General features: G+C 40.5%; 1 protein-coding gene across 1 annotated transcript in view; it reads right to left on the reverse strand.

The window, feature by feature from the left end:
* grin2da (glutamate receptor, ionotropic, N-methyl D-aspartate 2D, a) overlaps nucleotides 1–23,655 on the reverse strand; it is a 275,179-nt gene that overhangs the window by 48,796 nt on the left and 202,728 nt on the right. The window contains exons 9-10 of the mRNA XM_035992896.1: nucleotides 20,473–20,641; nucleotides 14,891–15,044 (exon numbers count right to left, since the gene is read on the reverse strand). Coding sequence (XP_035848789.1) covers nucleotides 14,891–15,044; nucleotides 20,473–20,641 — 323 coding nt within the window. The remainder of the gene's footprint in view (nucleotides 1–14,890; nucleotides 15,045–20,472; nucleotides 20,642–23,655) is intronic.

A 23,655-nucleotide genomic window follows, 5' to 3' on the forward strand; every position in this document is an offset into this window, starting at 1 on the left:
CAGCTACAACCCGTACAGTCTGTGGTGTGGTGAAGTCGAGCGCAGCGTATTTGACGGAGTTGGCAGTTTAGCGTGCCGAGATGCTTCCATTCACAATATGGGCGTTAAATGAAGTACAAAAACAAGGTACCAAATGAAATACCCGATACTTGGTATTGGTAGCCTATCACATTAAGGGTACTGGTATTGGCTCTGGTATTGTAATTTTGTAAACAATACCTGGCTCTATAGTCAAAACCATTGTTGCCAACTTGGCTTGGCTTGCTAGATTTAGTGACTTTTCTGACCCTCTTAGCCACTTTATTTCTAAAAAGCGAGTTACAACAAATTTAGTGACTTATTTAGACCATCAGGGGAGAATTATATTGTAATTCATTCCCATGAATACTGCTAATAGTAATCACAGTCCACAACTCTTCTGCCAACAGCACAGGATCTCGCCATCTCCTCTTGCGCTATGCGCAGGCAGTCAGCCAACACAACCACTAAGCTTCATGCAAATTGTGCGCAATGACATCATCTGCCGACTTTTAGCGACTTTTGGGGCTAGTGCTATAGCTACTTTTATTGGAAAAGAGTTAGCAGCACTGGTCACAGCTTGTGAGCTTTGAACTTGCAGATATTTATTGATTGATTCTTCTAATAAGCAAGCAAAAAAGGACCACACTACACCACCTGTAGTGTACGGTACCAATTTATTTTACTGAACAATATAATGCAATCTAGTAAAATACAGCAGTGTCTGACAAGCTTTCCTTCAATGTTATGTGTTATACTGAGAGGTCTTCCTTATGCTTGTCTATCAGATTTATATACATGAGTGCAGTCCAATAAATCATCACCGCAAACTACAGCCTCAACAATGACCACCGAGTTAAATCAACATCTGTCTGGCACACTGTGAGCAAAACAAAAACATTGTCTGTCTTAAACTTGTTAAACAAAGAAAGGATTTGTTGCAGCGCTCCTGTATTGAATTATACTAGATTGCACAGATACTTAATGAATTGATAACGTGATATCGTGTACAGAAGACAATTTGTTTGCCAAAAGAAACACAACTGCTGCAGTGTGGCAGAGCAAGTTACTGTTAAATGTTATGCTTTATGTTTATACATTACGGAGTCTAGCCATGAGAAGAACTGTCTTAAGACCTGAACGACTATTCTGTTGCAATTTTCATTAACTTTATGAGCTATTTATATGTGGCTTTGGATTTAAAAGATTTCCGTGCAAAATATGTGTTTGTGTAAAACATTGAGTGTTCTGTGAAGCTTTTTTTTGTCTCATAGTATATGTTTAGTGTTGCCTGAGGGAGGTGATTTAAAAGTGATTTAAAATTAGGGATGTCCAGATCTGATCACGTGATCGGAAATCGGGCCCGATCACGTGGTTTCAGACTCGATCGGAATCGGACGTTACCTCCCGATCAGGACTCGGATATATATGTATATATATTCTCATTATTTTTTAACACATCTATAGTTATGCGATTGCACAGAGTTAGACCCTTTTGACTCCACACAGAAACAGCAATGCGTGCGGCATGACATCACTTTGTTGCAGAGACACTATTGGTTAAATGCCGGCAAAGTAGAACACGGAAGCAGCTTGAAGTGGAAAGCGCGAGTATGTCTGCGGTCTGGAGGTATTATAAAGTTGAATTATTATAGAAGTATCGGATCGGGACTCGGTATCGGTAGATACTCAAAATCAAATGACTCGGACTCGAGGGCAAAAAAACCTGATCGGGACATCCCTATTTAAAATACAGGTGAAACTCCAAAAATTTGAATATCGTGCAAAAGTTCACTTATTTCAGTAATTCAACTTAAAAGGTGAAACTAATATATTATATAGACTCATTACATACTTATACGAGATACTTCAAGCCTTGATTTGTTATAATTTTGATGGCTTACAGTTTATGAAAACCCCAAATTAACCCCAAATTCTAAAATATTAGAATATTACATGAAATCAATAAAAAAAGGATTTTAAATACAGAAATGTCGGCCCTCTGAAAAGTATAATCATGCATATGTACTCAGTACTTGGTTTGGGCCCCTTTTGCATGAATTACTGCCTCAATGCGGCGTGGCATGGATGCTATCAGCCTGTGGCACTGCTGAGGTGTTATGGAAGACCAGGATGCTTCAGTAGCGGCCTTCAGCTCTTCTGCATTGTTTGGTCTCATGTCTCTCATCTTTCTCTTGCCCCCCAATCTCTTGCAATTCTCTTGCTGGCCAATCAATCAAGTAATCCCATGGTCATTGAACCAGGTTTTGGTACTTTTGACAGTGTGGGCAGGTGCCAAGTCCTGCTGGAAAATGAAGTCAGCATCTCCATAAAGTTTGTCTGCTGAATGAAGGATGGAGTGCTCTAAAATGTCCTGGTAGGCAAGGCAAGGCAAATTTATTTGTATAGCACATTTCAGCAGCGGTGCAATTCAATGTGCTTTACATAAAACAATAAAACACAGTTAAAAATCAATACAAGTTAATACAAAATTAAAAATAGTTAATACAAAATTAAAAGCATTTCATTCAAAATTAAAACAGTCAAAAACCGATTAAATACAGGAATAAAAGAATGAAATTCCCAATACAGTGCAGTGAATTAAACAAAGGCAGTATCGAAAAGAAAGGTCTTCAGCCTTGATTTAAAAGAGCTGAGCGTAGGTGCCAATCTACAGTTTAGCGGTAGTTTATTCCAGATGTACGGACCATAGAAGCTGAACGCAGCTTCCCCCTTTTTTGTTCCGACTCTGGGGATAGCAAGCAGACCTGTCCCTGATGATCTCAAAGATCTCTGCGGCTCATAGTGTAGCAGATTCAAAAGGTAAATTGGTCCTAAACCGTTTAGTGACTTATAAACTAACATGAGTATTTTGAACTCTATTCTTTGGTGCACAGGAAGCCAGTGTAAGCACTTCAGAACTGGAGTGATGTGATCTATTTTCTTGGTGTTGGTAAGGACTCCTGCAGCAGCGTTCTGAATCAGCTGCAGCTGTTTAATAGACTTTTTAGGAATACCTGTAAAGACACCAGTAGATGGCTGTGTTGATTCTGGACTTAATAAAGCACAGTGGTTCAACACCAGCAGATGACACGGCTCCCCAAATCAACACAGTCAGTGGAAACTTCACACTGGACTTCAAGCATCTTGGATTGTGTGCCTCTCCATTCTTCCTCCAGACACTCCGACCTTGGTTTCCAAATGAGATGCAAAATTTGCACACATCAGAAAAGAGGACTTTGGACCACTGAGCAACAGACCAGTTCATTTTTTCTTTAGCCCAGGTAAGACACTTCTGACGGTGTTTGTTGTTCAGGAGCGGCTTGACAAGAGGAATACAACATTTGTAGCCCATGTCCAGGATCTGTCTGTGTGTGGTGGCTCTTCCAGCCTCAGTCCACTCCTTGGAAGCTCACCCATACGTTTGAATGGCCTTTTCCTGACAATCCTCTCCAGGCTGCGGTCATCCCTGCTGCTTGTGCACCTTTTTCTTCCACACTTTTTCCCTTCCACTTAACTTTCTATTAATGTGCTTTGGTACAGCACTTTGAGAACATCCAACTTCTTTTGTAATTGCCTTTTGAGGCTTTCCCTCCTTGTTGAGGGTGTCGATGGCTTTCTGCGCAACTGTCAGGTCAGCAGTCTTCCCCATGATTGTGAATTCTACTGAACCAGACAGAGACCATTTAAAGGCTCAGGGGTTTTCATAAGCTGTAAGCCATAATCATCAAAATTCTAACAAATAAATGAAATATCTCGCTTTGTATGTAATGAGTCTATATAATATATTAGTTTCACCTTTTAAGTTGAATTACTGAAATAAATGAACTTTATTTTTTTTGAGTTTCACCTGTATACGATTGTGTTCTTCGGTCTGAAGTATTTCTAACCAAATATTACAGCGACTGAGTCTACTATACAGAACATTAACTAAATGTTCCTTTTATTTAACAGGTAATTTTACCATCACCCCTAGGAAAATGACGTTATGATGGTTAAATCAAAATCGGCCTGGCAGTGTAGTGTGTAACTAATTATGCGGTGCGCTGCGAACACTAAAGGTTCCGTTGGATTTATTGTCCTTTTCTCTGACGGGCGAAGAGTGTAAAGCAGCTGCATGTCATTTTCAAAGTGCTGTCAGCCTTGTTTTATTCCTGTTTTTATTCTGCATTCATGCACACTCTCAGTGAGTCCCAGCAGCTATATAGCCATGTTTGGACAACGGTAGATCTATTTATATAACCCAGTATTTCACAAGGGAACGTTAGAAGACATTATGCTCTTTGGAAATGATGCCCTCTTTAAAAAAAATTCACACCAGAGAGCTTCCGGGGGTAAACACAGTCTGGTACTGGTTCCAGTGAGCAGATTGGCTGGAGCAGATGGGGTTAAGGTTGGGGTTAATGAGGCTTACGTGCCCTTACCTAAGGGCATTTAAGCAGCAGTTTGGTACTTAAAGTGACAGCATTATTTATTCATTTTGCTTGCCAACATGCTCCCAGCAGGTCCAGGGATTCTAACTGGTGACCTTAGTACCTTATAGCGCTGAGAAGTCGGCTCGTGTTCAGAGGGAGAACACCACACTGTGAGCCTGAGTGGATCTCAGTAGTGAGAACCAGAGCAGCAAAGGACAAGGACACGGTAATGTATGACATGCCACCGGCACATTTACATAATAACATAATAAAGCCATTATGGACAGTAATTAGAGTGAGGTATTCTCCAATTAAGACGTTTTAAATGGACCACATTAATATTTCAGTTTCCATATGGAACGCATGACAACCACAATATTGCCATTAACATAGTTTACCCGCTCATTCCGTCTCAATGCTGCCATAGTGTGCACCTGGGGTGTGTATAATGCAAATACCATGTGCATATATTATTTAATCTAATTCACACCAGGAAGACAAGTGCATCGGGTAATGGAATCTTGTACTACCATTTGGTCATAGCGCTTCGTGAGGCATTGATGAACCACTGAAACGTAGCTTCTTGAATGATTTTGGTTTTGGAAAGTGTCAGTGTCTACAAATATTGCCAGTATACTGCTGATTATATTAAATCATGAACTAGTACTGTGCTTTGTTTTTCTTTCATTTATCACCTGTTTCAATATAAACTGTATGTACATGTATTAGGGCTGGGCGATATGGCCCAAAAGTCATATCCCGATATATTTAGGCTGAATATCGATATACGATATATATCCCGATATTTTTTCCGCAAAGTGAGAGCAAATGTTCAGTCAAAGTCAAAGCCAAATATGACATGTACAGGATTTAAGATTTAAGCCCCGACTTCGGAACGGCTAAAAGGTACTTGCCTGAGGATCTAGGCTGGCTCATACAGGGACAACATTTCTACTATGTAGCTAGGAGCCAGACCCATACAGGCTTTAAAAGTGATCAGTACAATCTTAAAATCAATTCTAAAACAAATAGGGAGCCAATGGAGAGAAGCCAGGATTGGGGTAATATGATGTCTTCTGTTAAAACCAGTGAGAAGCCTAGTTTTTACAGACAACATCATATTACCCCATGTATGTGCATATGTATGTAATATTACTCTCACTTACTGCTCTTTACAATTATTTCACATTGTTGTAGTAATTGATTAAAGGACAATTCCGGTGCAAAACGAACCTAGGGGTTAATAACAGATGTGTACCCACTTGATCGTTCTCTGGGACATGTTTTCATGCTAATTGAATGTGTTTGTAGCTTGAAACAAGCTAGCGCGGACCGTTGATTAGCTTACAACGCTAGTATTCGGGGCACAGGGAAAATAAAAACAAATCGCTATTTTGTAGCACTAAAAAGGCTCAAAATATCACCACACTTACTACCACAACAGTAGCATAATGAGGGTCCCTAAATGTTAACCGAAGCATTGAGAACATTGCAAGTGTACAGACAGTTTATTAAAAAGATAGTTTAGAAAGACAGTAGCTCCCAAGATGGCGGCCGCCGGTATATGAGAACGCGACTGTCTTTATAATCTGTCTTTTTAATAAACTGTCTGTACACTAAAAGTTCTCAATGCTTCAGTTAACATTTAGGGACCCTCATTATGCTACCGTTGAAGTGTGGTGATATTTTGAGCCTTTTCAGTGGTATAAATAGCAATGTTTTTACTTTCCTTGTGCCCCGAATACTAGCGTTGTAAGCTAATCTGCGGTCCGCGCTAGCTTGTTTCAAGCTACAAACACATTCAATTAGCATGAAAACATGTCCCAGAGAACGATTGAGTGGGTACACATCTGTTATTAACCCCTAGGTTCGTTTTGCGCCGGAATTGTCCTTTAATGAATGAATGAAAAAATAAAAACTGTAGCAAGATGTTGAAAGAGAACTTGACACTCCTTTCTGACTCAGCAAATAGGCCTTCATCACAGAAGACATTTTGACATGTCAGAGTAGGAAAAGCACATGCCTAAATAATATAATTAATGATAGGTGAATTCCATTTAGTCGTGTCAGATTCAGGGTGCTGGTGTTGTGCATGCTATTTTGTTGAATAGAACAAAAGCCATGTTAATGGTATTAGTACCACCTGTGCTTTTCCTGCTATGAGAAGTCAAAAATATTTGCTCTGTGGGAAACAGGCCTATGCTCCAGTGCTCCACTGAACATTGGGCAGCAAATTTGTTTATTTTACCACAGAGTTAATGATTTTTTTTTTTATCTGTAGAAGGCAAAATTAATTTATAAATTGACCATGGCGGAATGCACTGGGGTTATATAAACTGTTAAGAAGCACAAGTTGGTGGTTTGGTCTGAAAGTTTTGCTGCACTCCTTCGTTTGTAAAGGCTTTTATCTTTGAATAGGAGTGACAGCGGCTACTGGAGCTGACCACACACACACACACACACACACACACACACACACACACACACACACACACACACACACACACACTTTACTTCTCGTCACTCTTTAAATTTTCATGTCCCTCTTTACTGGGTCCTCTGACAGTTTAATTTGTTAGGTAAGTTGTTTGTAGACTTTGTGTCCTGTCTGTCTGTGTCGGTCTCATTTTCACTGAGTGTATCAAGGTGTTAGAGGATTTAATTGAGCTACAATTATTACAGCTAATTAAAAAAAATACATATGTAATGTTTCTACATAGCATAGAAAAACGATGCATGGAAACACATTGCTTGCCCGTATTAATTTCAAAAACTATTATTCTTTGGTGATTTTTTTTCCACAACAGAAACAAGACTAAAACCGAATAAAAAGTAAACTTTGATAATGAGAACTATGACGATTTGGTGACCGTCAAAGCTAATGTTGAGTGCATAGATAAGTAAAATAGGTTGTTGTTTTTTTAAGTTTTGTAGGCTATATGTACAGTAGGTTAACCTAATTGTATTGTTTGATGCAATGTCAATTTAACTTTATTGTGTACGGTATGAATTGTAAGTGCAAACATTGTTGACTGCATGCATTTTATTTGAATATAGACCCCAGGAAGATCTGTTGTTGCCAAGGCAGCACAGCTCCCAGAATGCTTTCCTCCTTGCTTCTGCCTTTCCTTCATTCTTGATGCCTTAGATCAATTTCTATGAACCTTTGAGCATCCCGGCAGTATCTAATGAGTACAACTACCTTGCTCACTCTTCTTACTACCTTGCCAGTTTTTCCTTCTCGCTTCCTCCCCTCTCTAACCAGCTCCAGTTAAACGGCTGGGAGGTTTTTTTCCGAGGCACCTTCATCAGAAACAATCTTCCTGCCTGCTCGCTCGCTCCACTTCTTCTATCCCAGTAGATTTTTTCTTTCACCTTTGTCCTTTCCTTATGTGTTGCTGGTGCGTCTCTCTTCTCTCTGGCCCTATTTCTCCTTCCTAACAACCCATCCACTTATACGCACACATATACTCCGACTCACACAAACACACAACCATGCAAAGCTACAGTAGTCACTGTCAGCCTCGTGGGCTGGCGGTCTTAAGATAAAACGGCCTTGGGAGCCCTGCTCCTCCGTCCAACCATGACATGTTTCAGATTGTCTCCTAAATCTCCTCTGACAGAGGGATAGATGCACTACTGCAGCTGTGTAAGTATGAAATAGATCCCTTAAGGAGTGGGAGGAAAAGTTCAGGTCTATAAAGGGAGAATATAAGTCCACTTCTGAAGCGGACTTGTTTTGAATCATGTGCCATGAAGAGCTGCGTTTTATTAAAAAAGGCAAAATTTAAACCAGCTTTTGATGTAGGAGGAGCATCCAGGTTTGAAAAATTGCTCTAAGAAAATCATAAGTAGCATGAAATAATATTGACACCTTGCTGAATATAGATTAAAAAAAAGTAAGTACCTCTGATAGAAGTAATAGTTTGACATTTTGTGAAATAGGCTTTTTTGCTTTCTTGCAGAGAATTCGATGAAAAGAGCGATACCACGATCATGTCCATATGGACCACAACCTGGCGTTTTTCCACTCCAGTTTTTTAAAAGATTGAACAAACAAGATTTGTTGACCTTTGAACAGAGGCACAATAGCTGTTTGCCCCTGTTCCGAGTCTTCGTGCTAAGCTAACCGCTAACTGCTGGCTCCAGCTTCATATTTTGAGAACGTGTGTATTTTGCAAAATGTCAAACTATTCCTTTAACCCTTGTGGTGTCTTCCCGTCGACCGTGCACTTGTTGTCCTCCCGGGTCAAAAATGAACACCTTTTTGACGCTTTGTCTGACATTTATATCCCTTTCTTTGACACTTTTAGTGCTTTTTTTTTTAATGTTTTTGTCACTTTGTTTTACATTTTTGATGCTTTTGTTACCCAACCACCAAACACCACTAACACCAAGTTATTACCACTAGGTTTACACTTATTTTTGGAACTCATGGAAAATAAACCTCATTTGTAGGAAATTCTACCTAATTTTTTAGTTAAAAAAGCAGAAATTATGAAATATTTAGACTAATATTAGAGGAACGTATGTTGATGGATAATCAGAGACTTCAAAGAGTAAAAGTTCATTTTCACCATTTCAAAAACTTAAATAAAACATCCAAAATTCAATGAAAGTAGTGATCATGAATTGTACGTGCGAAGAGCATTGTATGGAATTCATCTAATTTTTGGGCAATTTCTATTTAAAAAAAAAAAAAAAACTACATGTTTCTGATTTTGAAATTTTGAAAATGGGTCAAATTGGACCCGAGGACAATAGGTTGGTAATAGGTTGATAATAACGGCTGCATCAGATAATTAACACTTTTTGTATTGATGTACATTAGTTAACTACTACTACTACTACGTAAGTGGAGTTGTTTTAATTCAATTTACAGTTTGGTTATTGTGTCTTTTCTACTTTAATCTAAAGTTGTCATGTTGCTTCAGCAATCTTGCAGAGTGGATGTTTTTATTTAGCTATAGTAGCTTTATCCTGATTGTTGGATCATGCGTCTTGTTATTATACTACATAAAGGAGTAGTGGTTTCGGTTCCCGTGACATCCCTACACTACACTACAAAACATCTGTTTGTTGAATAAGCAGACATACTGCACATTTGTATATGCTGGTGGGTGGATGGCTAATGTCTGCATTTCATTATTTGAAAGCTGTATTTCAACAAAAACCAACAGATGAGGTTTTGATCTCTTTAATAAACCTCTGATTGGAGAGTATTTTGTTATAGAATTTAATCATGGTACATCAGAGTTTTAGCATGTTATTTCCGTGGGTAAATATTAATATTCTTAATTATTTTTTAATAGCTGTCTTCTGTTGATTTTTTAATATCTGTATTTCACAAATCCCATACTAATAGAACATTTACTTTATTGCTCTTTTAGTGTGAATTACATTAATATGTATCTGTTAACATAATACGAACTTAACTGACCCATCAAGGGAAACAGGGTCATTAGAAAACCATCAACTACAAATTAGAATAAGGAAAAAAACATTAATGACTGAGAAAATCATAATTTTATTCTAATCGTGATACAGTGAAGTGCTCCAATTTCAAACTGATTCAGTTACAGGGTAACTACCAATTTTTTTTTCAACCTGGACCCTATTTTTCTATGTTTTTGTGTCTAAGTGACTGATGGGAACAACAATCTTTGACATTGGTCCAGTATTAAGTGAGATTGCTTCAGCAGCGGCGAACCAAGCTACAATGTAAGATAATAGGGCAATTGTCCAGCTTGTATTTACCTTCACAAAAGTGCTTGTTTTGCCGCTGACAGGCTCAGATTAATAGGATTCCTTCAGAGATAGACCTTTAAAACTTCTTTGAGACCTTTCTGTTTAACCAGAAACGCTCTGAAGTCGCTAGCGTTAAACCCACCAGACTCGGTAAACTATGTTTTTATTTCAACAAAAAATAGTTGTGATGGTTGGGAAAGTGGAAAGACGACCCAAAACGATGTTTCATAGTTTTATTTTGTTTATGTCGACTTTGAATTAAGTGTATTTTACAATGCTGAAATTACTGTTTATTTACATGGAGTCTGGAGGGTCTACCGAACACAATTTCGCGGATGTTTTTATGTTTAAAAAAAGGATCTTAATCTTTAACAAAAAGGTCGACCTCCTTAGAAATCCTTTCCATAATGTCAGACATATAGAATATTAATCTGAGCCTGTCAGTGGCAAAACGAGCACTTTTGTGAAGGTAAATACAAGCTAGACAATTGCCCTATTATCTTACATTGTAGCTTGGTTCGGCGCTGCCGACTGCAGCGATCTTGCTTAATACTGGACCAACGTCAAAGATTGTTGTTCCCATCAGTCACTTAGACACAAAAACATAGGAAATTAGGGTCCAGGTTGGGAAAAACGGTAGTTACCCTTTAAGTATTGGGATATTTGACACATTAAGGGACCGTTCGGTATTTATGGAATGGACCACTGGAGGAAAATAGGGGAGGGTCATGTCTTTTTATTTTATGCTGAGGGGAGGGTCATCCAACATTTTTATTCATGAAAAGAGCAAAATTTCAAAGTGGCTTGTTTGGTGCATATTTATCCATGTAGCTCTCAGTCTCGGCCCCCTAGCAGATGAGTCTGACCCCATACGCGTTGTTTGCTGGGGGGGCAGGAGGAGCACTGCCCCCCTGGTGGCTCAAACGGGTAATTGCATTGTTTAAAAAATGAGTGGAATAATTACATCTGGCATGACCAGATATTTTATAAATATCTTAAATAACACAAAACAACTAAATAGTGGTAGATAATACATAAGAGTTCATATACTGCTTTAGTAAAAAAAATATTACCTGGCTGACGATGGGAGCAGCAGGACGCAAAAAACAAAAGTTACTGTTGCACTAGTCTGGACATCTTGCCGTGCCAATCTTGCAATAAAGGTTTCCTAAATGCCATCTATATACATGTGATGTCAGCTTACTAATTGATTGCGGGTTTTGTGTAGATTTGGACTTTTATACATTTATTCCACTTTGTTTAAACAGCAAAGTGGAGAGGCCTCGTTCACCTGTGAGCTGGCTGGTGAATGTGACGCCTTGCTGGATACACTGTGTCATTTACCATTTTGTGGATCTACTGATCGCTGTGGATTACTTTTTTTTTTGTGTCATTGGATTACGGCAAAATACAGATCTTTTTCCTCAACGTGTCTTAACGTTTTATGGTGTGACTTGGTTTCTGCGTTTGGAGAGGCATCTCAACAGACTGTAGGTCCAACACTGATTGTTCACTGTTACATTTTAGTTGAATTTAAGCGTCTGTCTATTGCGTTCCAAAACAGCCGTGCCGCGATTGGATTTCATAAGGGCGAATTGTTAAATTGTTACAATGTAACTTAAAATCTGCTTTAAAATAAACATATATGTTTTGGAATATAATGTTCAGCTTCAGCAGCTTTACCTATGTGCTAAAATATACAATGACGATAGTGACAAGTCCATAGCAACCAGTGTTGAATTGGTTAGCCTATATCCCAGTGTCCTTTGCTGAATGGTCTCAATGTTTTATTGTTTTATTTCATGTGAATACTAGTTTACTAGAGGAGTAACTTAGTATTTGAAGTAATGCAGTAATGCATGAAGTGTGCATTTAGTTTCCATGCTTATTGTGTTTCCACAACTATGTTAGTAAGTCAATCTACTGAAATGGCCACCACACCATAACAGAGGAGTGTGATGTGTAAGATGAGAATGCAGAGGTTAACTCCTGTACATCATGGTTGTAAAGATCAAATGGTATCTGTACTTCTTTGCTAAATGCAAACTTGCACGCAAGGGGAGGGTCATTCCTCTTTTTCAAATTACTTTGGAGGGTCATAGGGAAATTATTACTGACGAGGGGAGGGTAACGTCTTTTTAGGTTAGAGGCCACAAAACTCCTCCGGTGGCCCCTATAACGAAACGAACAGTCCCTAAGAGTGTTGCAGATCTTATATTTACTACTTTAAAAGCTTAAAAGTTATGTGAAAGTTCAAAGAAGCATAGAGTATGCACGGTAGCCGAATGTGCACTGTGGTTCAAAGCACAGATGGAGGGTTTACAAAAGTAGCCGCCAAGAGACACTGCTCTGTGCTTACAAGTCATTTTGCGACACACACACACACACACACACACACACACACACACACACACACACGTCAACCAACCGCTGCTCAGATTAAAACATCTGAAAATATCTGAAGCAGCTCTATCGCTCGCTCTATCAAAGCCACTCAACCTCGCCCTTACTCTTTGGTGTGTGGTCTATATTCGTACATGACAAGTCTCTCTCACTCTCTCGCTCTCTCACTCTCTTGCTCTCTCATCTTGTCTTATCGTAGGAGAGGCCTACTAGACTGAGGCATATACTTTACAAAAGAAAAAAGAAAAGAACGAAAAAAACGTCACTGTAGGAGCTCATTTGGAGAATATTGGATCAAACAGCTTGGCTTTGAAATGCAAAGCCATGAGTGTGAACCCTTTCAAGTGGGAGACAAAAGCAGGTCAGACGCGAAGGTCTATTACATAATTGAGGATCATTTACAACACACTGTACAGGAATATGCAAGTTATCAGTACACTGTCCCTTTAAAGGCCCACATCTTCAGATTAAAGGTAACACTTCAACAATGCTGATTAACAGCTATTGATGAGTTTTTTTTCCATTTCCGGGTCCATTTTGCAGACAAGTGCAAGTGGTGTGTGGTGTATATACACATGTATATTTCCACTCAAAAAAGCACATAGGAAACAACATTTGCATCTAAACGACATGTGGAAAATAATTTTACATGTAAAAACTTTCACATATAGGTACATGATCTTTCCGTTTTCTGTCACCTGAAAACACACCATCATGCAACGTTCAACAAATCTTAGTAGTAGAAATCTATTTCAGAGACAGACATCCACCACCACACTCACAGAATTGAATGCAAATAAGCCACCAGACAAGCTGCATTTTGAATGAGGGATCAACTTTTGTTAAACAGGGAAACTTTCAGAGCAATGCTGATTATGAATGAAATTTAAGACCTACAGTATAATCACAACAAAAAAAGTCAGATGTCAGAGTCCGGAAACATCGTCCCCGATTTCCTCATTGGCATTAAAGGACTGGTGTGTAAATTGGCTGCAATATAAGTTGCATGTTGGTCTCCAATTGTAGTTGTAATACAGCTAATTACATTATATTTGGAATTACATGGATGTAGGAAAATTAAGACCTGTTTAAAATTATTTAAGACCTAGAACACAATACTACAGCAAATTTTCAGACTTTTTCAGGCCTAAAATTCAGATTTTTAAATTTTAGACTTTTTCAGACTTTTAAGCACCTGTGGAAACCCTGTTTACGCCTTGTTCACACTCACACAGTTACACACACACACATTCATACCTGGAGCCTGCCCAGTACAACCACAGCCTGATCTGTTGACCACTGTGCACTCACAAGCGATAATGAGGGGCAGGCAAGTGTTGGTCTTTGATCAAACTGGCAACCTTTCAGGCACAACCGTCTGTCCTTTAAGCTGGGCAAACACTGGCACATTTTTATTAATGTTGTACGTTTTAATCTGCCTCTCTGAACGGCCAGAACCTGCAGATGCTCACACTGTACAAATCAGTTGACCGGCCACAACGTGGATGCTCACACTGAATGTGAGCACTGAATCCCCAGTCAGTTTTGCTTGTGACAATTCCAATAAAATTCCTTCAAACAAGATGACTCCATTTGCAACCATGTTGACTAGAAAGAGAGAAAGGTAGTGATACGTTGTGCAATTCTACTATGAACACAAAGTAAGACAAAAAAGAAAAACGTGGAGCCCCAGATGGCTAAAATATATGCAGACGATATATTTTGTCTGTTCTGCAGAGACGTTCAGTCTCAGTCAAGATTACAGTTTTAGCAATACTCTCTGCTGTGGATACCACTCCCGTAATACTAAAACAAGTTCACTACAGTTTGGAATAGATCTTTTGACAGCAGCCATGTTGGGAAATCGGACCGTAGTTAAAATGCAGACAAACAGGCCAGCTATATCGTTAATTTTTTTAACAATTAATCAGTCTTTGCAACTGCCATGCTGCACGTCAAACCCCAACCAATCCGGCAGAAATTTTCAACTCTAAAATTAGTCGGGGGTGACCACTTTGGGGCTAGAATCGGCCTTAATCCATACGACGCAGCCTATTCTTCTTAATGTCAAAAGGTATTCTGGGAAATTCAAGATTATCCGTGGCTGATCACAATAACTCCTTCGAAGAACATCATGGAATCCCAAAAATACAAGTCTGAACTTGAAAATGAGCATAATGTGAAACCTTTAAAGAATTTGTCACTAAACTACAGTACATGTACATTTAATAAAGCCCATTTTGAATCCCTACAGATAAACACATACCCCATAAAATGGCACAAGGGAATTTAACTCAACAACTCACCAAGGAAAGCAGAAGGCGACACGGTGCCATTGCTGCGAGAAACCATGACGCTGATGCCGGTCTCCACGAATGGAACGGAGAACTCTACGACCTCTGACCTCTCCTCGTTAATGGTGAGAGAACCAATGGCCATGTCAGCCCTGCTGGATACCACCTGGAAGACATGACGCCTGGAGTTAGAATGACTCAAAGAAGATCAAAAAAGATGACAAGGAAATTTCCTTTTTACCAAACAAGACAATAAGCTGTCTCTTCAAATTAGATCTCACAAGTTCAAATCCCTGCTCTTGTTTTCCTGCATTAACTTTTATCGGTCTTCATTTTATTTAATTGTTGGCAAAAAAAATAAGATTTGTGAACTCTACACCCTCCTGCAAAGCATTGCATCAAGACTGTGGGCATTAGCACAGAGTGAAGTCTTCAAAAAGAGAAATCCAAAGCACCCTTCCTCAGTGAAAATACTTCATATGCTTTGTTAATGACCTGGATGTAAATATGGGTGAGTTTTCTTTTGTCTTTGCACGTGACATGAAACTGGGCTGTGTTCCTCCTCAGAGCTCTGCAGACAGCTGTAAATGAGGCTCAGGTGGTCAGAAGGTGAGGCAGTGGGGGGATTCACAGCTCCGTCGTGTTTCACCTGGCAGGAAACAAAGGTTATTTGACTGTAGCGGAGGGACTGTGGAGGTTAGAGGAGCTGGCTACTGACCAGAAGTTCATTTGTCCAAGTCCTGGCCTTGCCCCAAAAGTCTGCCAAGACAAAAAGCTCTGCGGTCCCTGACCGCACACCACTGAGAGGCCCTTTATCAGGCTCTTAAAGCCACAATCCTTCAAAGTTCTCTGCCTCTTTTTCTGTTGACATCTTAAGTGTTTAGCACTCAGTGTTATCACATGTCAATCAGCGGCAGTGTGGCGATGTCTTTGTCTTTGATATTTACTCTTGATGGATTCTGGGATTCTGAAGGTAGTGTTTTTTTTCTGTGTTCAGCCAAGATGGCTATTACCGGAGACGGTTTAGAACCGATACGCCCCAACTCGGAGTGGTTTCCTGTATCTCCGTCACGTGGTCTCCGCCACGGCCACGCCTCTCTAGGAGACTAGCGGCAGGTCCGTGTGTGTTGATTCCAACGGGTGAAGGGAACGTGAACACAAATTATGAGCGATTCTTTTGCCCCATCGTCACCAATACAGATAATGGACCCATTTTTCACAAGCCATATATCTGCAGAACATTCTGACACTAACATTGCATTTTTCAGACGGACACATCAGGAGAAACTTACATTAGCTTGAGACCTGTTTCTGTCTCAGGACCAAACTCTTGCGAGATCTGGCAACACAGAGAAGCTAACACCAGCTAACATCCGTGAACGCCCTAACGTAATATGTGAAATATGTCTTTTAACTGTGTAAATATAACGTTAGCAAAAGAACATATTGATAAATTATTCAAATATAACTTTTCATCCATCCACACGACGTTCACTACACATTCAAACGAGGCCACGCCCCTTTAAGAGACAGGAAGTGTGTACCGTTTCATACCATTGGTGCTGCTTAAAATGCGCTCTCTTTAGTATAGAGGATCTTTGCTGTTACTGCTCTTGATGGAGAGCCAAGGTTAAACCGGTGAGGCCACTAGAGCTCAGATATGTCTGAAATAGTGAAGTAGTAACAGCAGAACATAGAGGGCTAGAATAGTGTAGAAGTTATTAGACAGCAGATATTAACCCCTGTTCTTCCGTTTATTCCAACTAAACGGTTACTGTTGCTACAGACATAAAACACTTTACTTCCTGGTCAACAAGGACTTCTTCAAACAAGTACGACCAACTATCAAGTTTTTAAACTGCAAAAATATACTCGCAGAGACTTAAAACTACCCTGGTTCCAGGCCTCTGAATCGCAGCCCATTTCTCAGATTTCTTCAGCGATTTGCATACATTAGGTCTCAAGTTGTAGAAAAACAATCCACTAATCAGAGCTTTGTAGGCGGACATAAGAATCGTATAGTGCAGCAGGGGAGGGCTTGCACACAGAAAGCAAAAAAAGAGATTCAGACTGGGTTTGTATTTGATCCACTACGGGGCTGTACAGAGAGTGACCAAATGTGCAGAGTGCAAAAGTGCAAGCGTTTCTGTCCATGTTGCACTTTTTCTGCGTTCCATTAACCTCGGAAGTCAGAGGTCGGAACTGGGAATGACTTTGCATCCAAGTTGACCGTGTTCCAGTTACAAGTTGGAAAAACAGGGGTAGGGGGATTCTACCCAGGTTAGCCATTGTTAGCAATTCCAGTTGATATTTTGCACGTGCAAACACCGTAGTCCATGGAAAACGGACAGTACTGTGTGTACGGCTGATTTAACACGGAAATTCCGACTTACCAGTAATTTTCTGCAGGAGTGTGACGACGCACAAGTTTTACACTTTTGATACTGTGTGATTGGTTGCCTCTCTGCTTGTCAAGATCAATCAATCCACGATAATTATTCAATTTCATTTCAAATGGTCTGAAAAGCAACACCTGTGGCCCTTATGTTCAAGAAGTATTCATTACTGCACCATACTTCATGGAGGAACCAAAAAATATTATACCAGGATGATTAACAGTGAAGGGTGAAAAAATGTTAAGGGCGTAGGAAATTACTGCCTGATTGGGAGGCATTCATGTAAGAAAGGACAAAAAATGTAAGGCAGAATGAAAGATTGAAAAATAGCGGAAATAAGTGTGGGCTTTCACTGAAGGCACAAGGGCACAGAACAAGTCTGAGGAAGGCAGACATTTAGCCTTGGTGGAATGCACCTTTGTCAGGATGTGAGAGGAGTTTAGTGTGTAGAAAAGAATACAATGGCTGTAAAGAGAAAAGGATGAGGGTAGTGTAGGGTGTAAGCACAATTGCAAAAGGGAAACACAAATGGTGCTTTCTTTTTTTGGTTTGGATTAAAAACAATTACTGCCGCAGGAAAAAAAACAAGGACAGGACTGGATGTGAGATTTTCACACAGACTCAGCTGTCCCTGTGCACACATGTTCATCTGCCGCCATAATTAAGCAGCTTAATGAGTTACTGACAAAAGCTGGGCAGGAGGCAGCTGGGGACGGAGAGAATGAGAGAGAGAGAGAGAGAGAGAGAGAGAGAGAGAGAGAGAGACCACCTGCATCTCTGAGGCCTATCTGAGACAGAAGCATTGTAAACGACATCAGGACGATTAGCAAATTATATACGGATATTGTCACGCACGCAACCACATGCAATACACACTTATTTACACTCAGGCAAACACACACATACTCATTCATACAGACACACAAATCTGCACACACACACACACACACACACACACACACACACACACACACACACACGGTTTCACCTGAAGTGTGTGACCCTGTAAAACCCTAAAGCTGGATTTGTACTGCGAGCATTCAGAGGTTACGTGCTTAGTGTTTGCTTATACGGCGTGCGCTATGCTTGAGCTAGAGTGCACACACTCCAAAAATCCAACGACATGCTGGGGCTACAGTGACTAAGGAGAAATGCGGAGAACTGTGATTGGTCAGCTCGGGGCTGCTTGTGTTTTCTCCTCCAAGGCTCAGAAATCTCACTTTGCCAGACCTACCTCTAGCCTGGAAATCCAGACCCAAATACGAAAGATTAAGCTGAGCAAATTCAAATTATGCTCTCGCGAGAACTCTGGATTTCCAGCGTAACCTACCTCCAGAGTCCAGGTCTGGAGAAACATTACATCACATAACGTTGTGGCTTGTTTGTATTTCTGTAAACCACTCACAATCGTCTCAGGTGACACTTTCCCAGGACGCAGCGATGGTGCTCTTGCAACAAATGGATAGCGGAAGGGCAGGAGAATGTCGTCTGAAATAGGCGGCCAATGGCAAGCTTTATAGCAACAGTCTACATCCAGTTAGTCAGACTACCTTTTCTGTGACAACAGACACGCTGCGCTTTGTGATCTTGCAAAGCCATTTATGGGGCATTAACTAAACCAGATTATAAGGTTATTAATGATTACACAGCAAATGTTAGGAGGTCAATAAAAAGCTAGACAAGACAACCCTTGAATGGTATCACAAATTGAAAGAAAGAATCCAAACACAAGAAGTTTGGGGTTAAATAAAGCACAATACGGCCTGATAATGATTTGTACCCAAGTTTTTTTTTCAAAAGGCCTATTTTCCTAACCATAATCGAAACCTAACGCTGAAACCTTAAACCTCTGAAGAAGCTCGCACCAGAACAACATGCCACTCTCACGGACTTAATCTGACCACGAGACCACGCACACAAACATTGTGATAATTTGCATCCCCTGTTAAACCAACTTCATTAATCCAGCCACCAGAGGGGGATTGGCAACATGGAAACAGCAGAATATCTGCCAACACACACACACACACACACACACACACACACAGACACGTACGTAAAACAGCCTCACAGTCTGTGTTGTCCTCTCTCTCCATTTCTCAGCACAGCAGAGTATCTGCCAACCCCCCCCCCCCCCCACACACACACACACACACACACATACACACGTACAAACAGCCTCACAGTCTGTCTTGTCCTCTCTCTCCCCGTTTCTCCAGCACTAATCTTTCCGACAGCCTCCCTCCATATTTTCTCTCTTTTTTCCTCGATTCGGGTCAGAGTCTCTCTCGCTGGGTTGCATTTTAAAGGATTTGAGGGAGGATAAAGCAAATTTCACAGGCGCACTCGAACTAAACCCCCAGTTTGTAAACACAACAAAACGGGGGGGGGGGGGGGGGGGGGGACAAAACAATGGAATGAGAAAAAAAACGACGATGCTACCGTACATGCAGGAAGAATTAAAAACACAGCTACAATATCTCACTGAGACACACACAAAAAAGGGTCACAGTGTGTTTGTGATCTGGGCAGCTAAACTTTAGAAAAAACTCCCACGGGAAATGCAGTCTGCAAGCTGCGGCTTCTACAAGTCCCACCCATGTTGCTGTCACTGGGATGTTTATTTGTTTGGTGTGAGCGTTGTTATTGCTTGTGAATGTTTCATGAGTGGCCATTATTTCAGCTTTAGCTTTTTCTGTAGCTCTTAAGGAATAGTTTAACATTTGGGGAAATACTCCTGCTTGCTTTCTGTCAGAGAGTGAGAAGCTTAATGCAGTTTATTGTAGCTAACACAGACTGTAGGCCTACAGTACATGCATTCACACATAACAACATCAGTCATTCCAAAAGACTGGTTATGTGTTATCAGGATGAAGCGTCGTGAAACAATTTATTGGTCCCCAAAACACACCTATGATTAATCAAGACACTAAGTACAACCCTTTTGAACCATGTGCCTGGTCCTACCCCTAAACTAGCAAAAGTGGAGTCGTACACGCCCCTAAATGCACCTGCGCCAGGCACTTCACGCCGTGCGCTTAGGTCGTCAAAATAGGGCCTCTTGTATTCATTGTTTTCTTTACTCATTTTTGTGCCGCTTTTTTCCCAGTGTGCCTGAAATAGGGAGCAGTGTGACTTGGATATTGTATTTTTGAATTGTAGAGGTATTATTATTGTTATTATTGTTATTATCCTCACCTCTCCGACCATGCCGTTCCACTCCCCGTCAATGTTCTTCCCGTGCCTCCCATTGGTCACCAGGTACAGGTCATAGGTGAAACCCACAATCTTTGCCAGTCGCTTGAGGACGTCGATGCAGAAGCCTTTGCAGCAGTGCTTCGTGGGCCCGGTGCCATCCACCACCAAGCTGGGGAGAGGATGTGAGAAAGGACAAGTTAGGTGAGATAGTGAACATGCTTTTTCATGAGATTTGAAGAGCTTTTATCAAGGACACCTTGATCCGGACGGGCTGCTTGGCTCAAGTGCAGAAATTGAAAAGGAAGGAGAGCGTGCTGCTAGAGGAGTGAACAGAGGAGCACCCTTAAAGACACAGGGAGAATGTAACAGAGGAAGAAGAAGAACGGGGGACTGAGGAAAGTATGAATTATTGGCAAGAGACTGTGAGTGGATTAGGATCTGTTAGTTTGGTTGTTTGAACATAAAACATTTTTATTTGCAAACCTTTTAGAACAAGCATGGGCTAAAAGAAAGACGGCTTTGTATGGATGATTCTCTGTCTGGAAGGGTCATTCCCTGTTTATTTACTTACACTTTTCTGTGGCTGTAGTTTTATGTATGACATGTTTAGTTCTAGTTGGACAATTTACGGGGTTCCACTATTGTATAATGTGGCTGCTGCAATATGTTTTATTTATTCTTTAAGTAGAGTATGTTGTGTGTGGACATTGGACCAGAAGCTGTGGATGAAATTACCTTTATATTGGTGTCACGTAATTCCGTGTGGGATGGCCCATTTAGTGGCATGACACGTAAATAAAATGTCATTAATTGATATCATTCCTCATTCGATACTGACAGCTTGGGTTGCTCGACAGGTCGGAGAGCCCAGCAGGAACAGTGTTGCATTATTGAAACACAATTAAACTCCATTTTGTGCTCTTGGATGACATCTAAAATTAGAAAGATTCTACAAAGGCCTCTGAAAAGCTTCTTTCTTGTGAGACTTCATCGAGAGAACACTTTACCCTGAAAGCATAAATGAGCAGGTCTTCTACGGGAATCTGAATGCATTACGATCACTATGAGTAGAATGGCTGCTGTGCCCTCCATCAGCTGTCCTTACCAAGTACCCATTTGTTGGACCCTGAGACACTTATGGCAGCTATGGCAACCTCTTAGCTCTGTTGCCTAGCAACACAACTTGCACAACTGTTTTTTTTTGTTTTTTTTTTTTTAGTAAAGTACAAGCGTCAAACGTATGAGGGTGGAATACCTAGCTCCTCCGTGTAATTTGTATATTTGCAAACATTTCTTTTTCTACAAATGAAGTCTGGTCTTTACGTGGCAGAAATTAACAAGGAAATACAAGTTGTGTTATTGTGAAATTTTGACTAGCAAGGTTATTTTTTTCATTCCAGAGCCATAATTCTCTTCTTGTGCGTGTGCAAATAAAGTCACGTTATTGACACCATAGGCGCCGATACTCTCTCTCTTCCCCTAGGGTGAGCAGAGCAACTGGAACAGTGACAGGACGTCATCACTCGCAAAGTTCTGGCAACCAAATAAACAACAGGGTGAGTACTACTTCACTCAACAAGTGATAAACAGCGACGAAAGCCGCGACATAAAATCCGCACTCACGCCCGTGAAATATGACAGCTACAGTTTGGAAAATAGCATTGTGGACACTGAAGTTGATGAATTTACTGTTTATCAGACCCCAAATGAGACAAGAAGCTAACGTTAGCCACGCTGCTGTGACGGCCCCTCTGACTCCCCGCTGCAGGAGACTGTGTGTATTCCTCCGACACGCTGTAGTAACGTTACTGATTTAAAACCGTTTTCCAGGTTAGTGGGGGTGCATACCACTCAAAACCAACATGAAAAATGTAGCTAGTAATGTTCACTCAGTGTCATTCTCATTTTAATTATACAAAGACAATTGCCAATATTTAAATATCCCGTCAATTTGTGCATTTTATACTTTTTTCATTATTAGTGAATTCATAGGAGTTCGGCATATGTGCACAAGATGTCTGGAAGTTTAGACCCACATCAATTTCCAATTTTTAAACTCGCATATAAACCCAGCTACATGGTCATTTAGAAGACCAATAGCTCAGTAATGCCCTTTTTTTTTCACCAAAATTAGCGCATATATGCAATTTTCTTAACACCTGTAAACCCGCTAAAAATAGGCAATAAAATCAGACTAGTCTGGAACGATGTTCTAGTGCTATTTGTACAGAGATGGACAGAATTCGTGGCTGAGATAGCATAGCATCGTGCCATGTTTACATCACTGACCGTCGGAGATGGAGCCGATAAATACCCATGACCACTGCAGTCATTTGTCCCGGAATGAATGCAGATTGGAACCTTTCCCACTGAAGACCAAAGCCAGATATTAGTGGGTTTTTTGTCCAGTGGTAAAGGGGCTTAAAGTTATGCTCATTTTCAGGTTCACAATTGTATTTTGAGGTTGTACCAGAATAGGTTTACATGGTTTAATTTTCAAAAAACACCATATTTTTGTTGTACTGCACATTGCTGCAGCTCCTCTTTTCACCCTGTGTGTTGAGCTCTCTGTTTTAGCGACCGAGTGAGACATCTCACTTCTGTACCATCTTTGTTGGGAGTCGCACATGCTCAGTAGCTAGGTAAGAATCACATCAGCTAGCTAGTTGTTTCTCTAACTTCAGTCAGTACAAGGCAGGATTAGCCGGGAGACTTCTTCTAAACGAGGGCGCACTTCCAACTTTGCGTGGAATACCTGCAGACTAGGGACATGTAAGTAGTTATTTTGTAGATTATGGTGAACTTGTGTGTGTTGTAGCAGTGTTTTGCCATTGAGAACGAGGGGGCTAACTGCTAGCATGCTAGCGCTGCTAGCGGTTAGCATGCTAGCGGTTAGCCCCCTTGTTTCGGCTAGTGATGTAGAAAGCCCTGCCGATTTTGAACAGCTCACCCGGAGACTGAAGACAGGACACATTCAGAAACCCGTATCTCACTCAAAACAGCACGGATGTTTTTTTTTTCCAAGTTTGTATGCGTGTGGATGCACCAGAGACACAAAATAACTAAATAAATAAACAAATCCCAGAAAAAGTGTTTTTTTTTTCATAATATGGGCACTTTAAGTTGTATGTTATTGTAAGGTAAGTGATTGTTTGAGATTAAGACATGTCACATGTGGTGGTC

Source organism: Sander lucioperca, chromosome 16 (assembly GCF_008315115.2).
Source record: "Sander lucioperca isolate FBNREF2018 chromosome 16, SLUC_FBN_1.2, whole genome shotgun sequence".
NCBI classification, from domain to species: Eukaryota; Metazoa; Chordata; class Actinopteri; order Perciformes; family Percidae; genus Sander; species Sander lucioperca.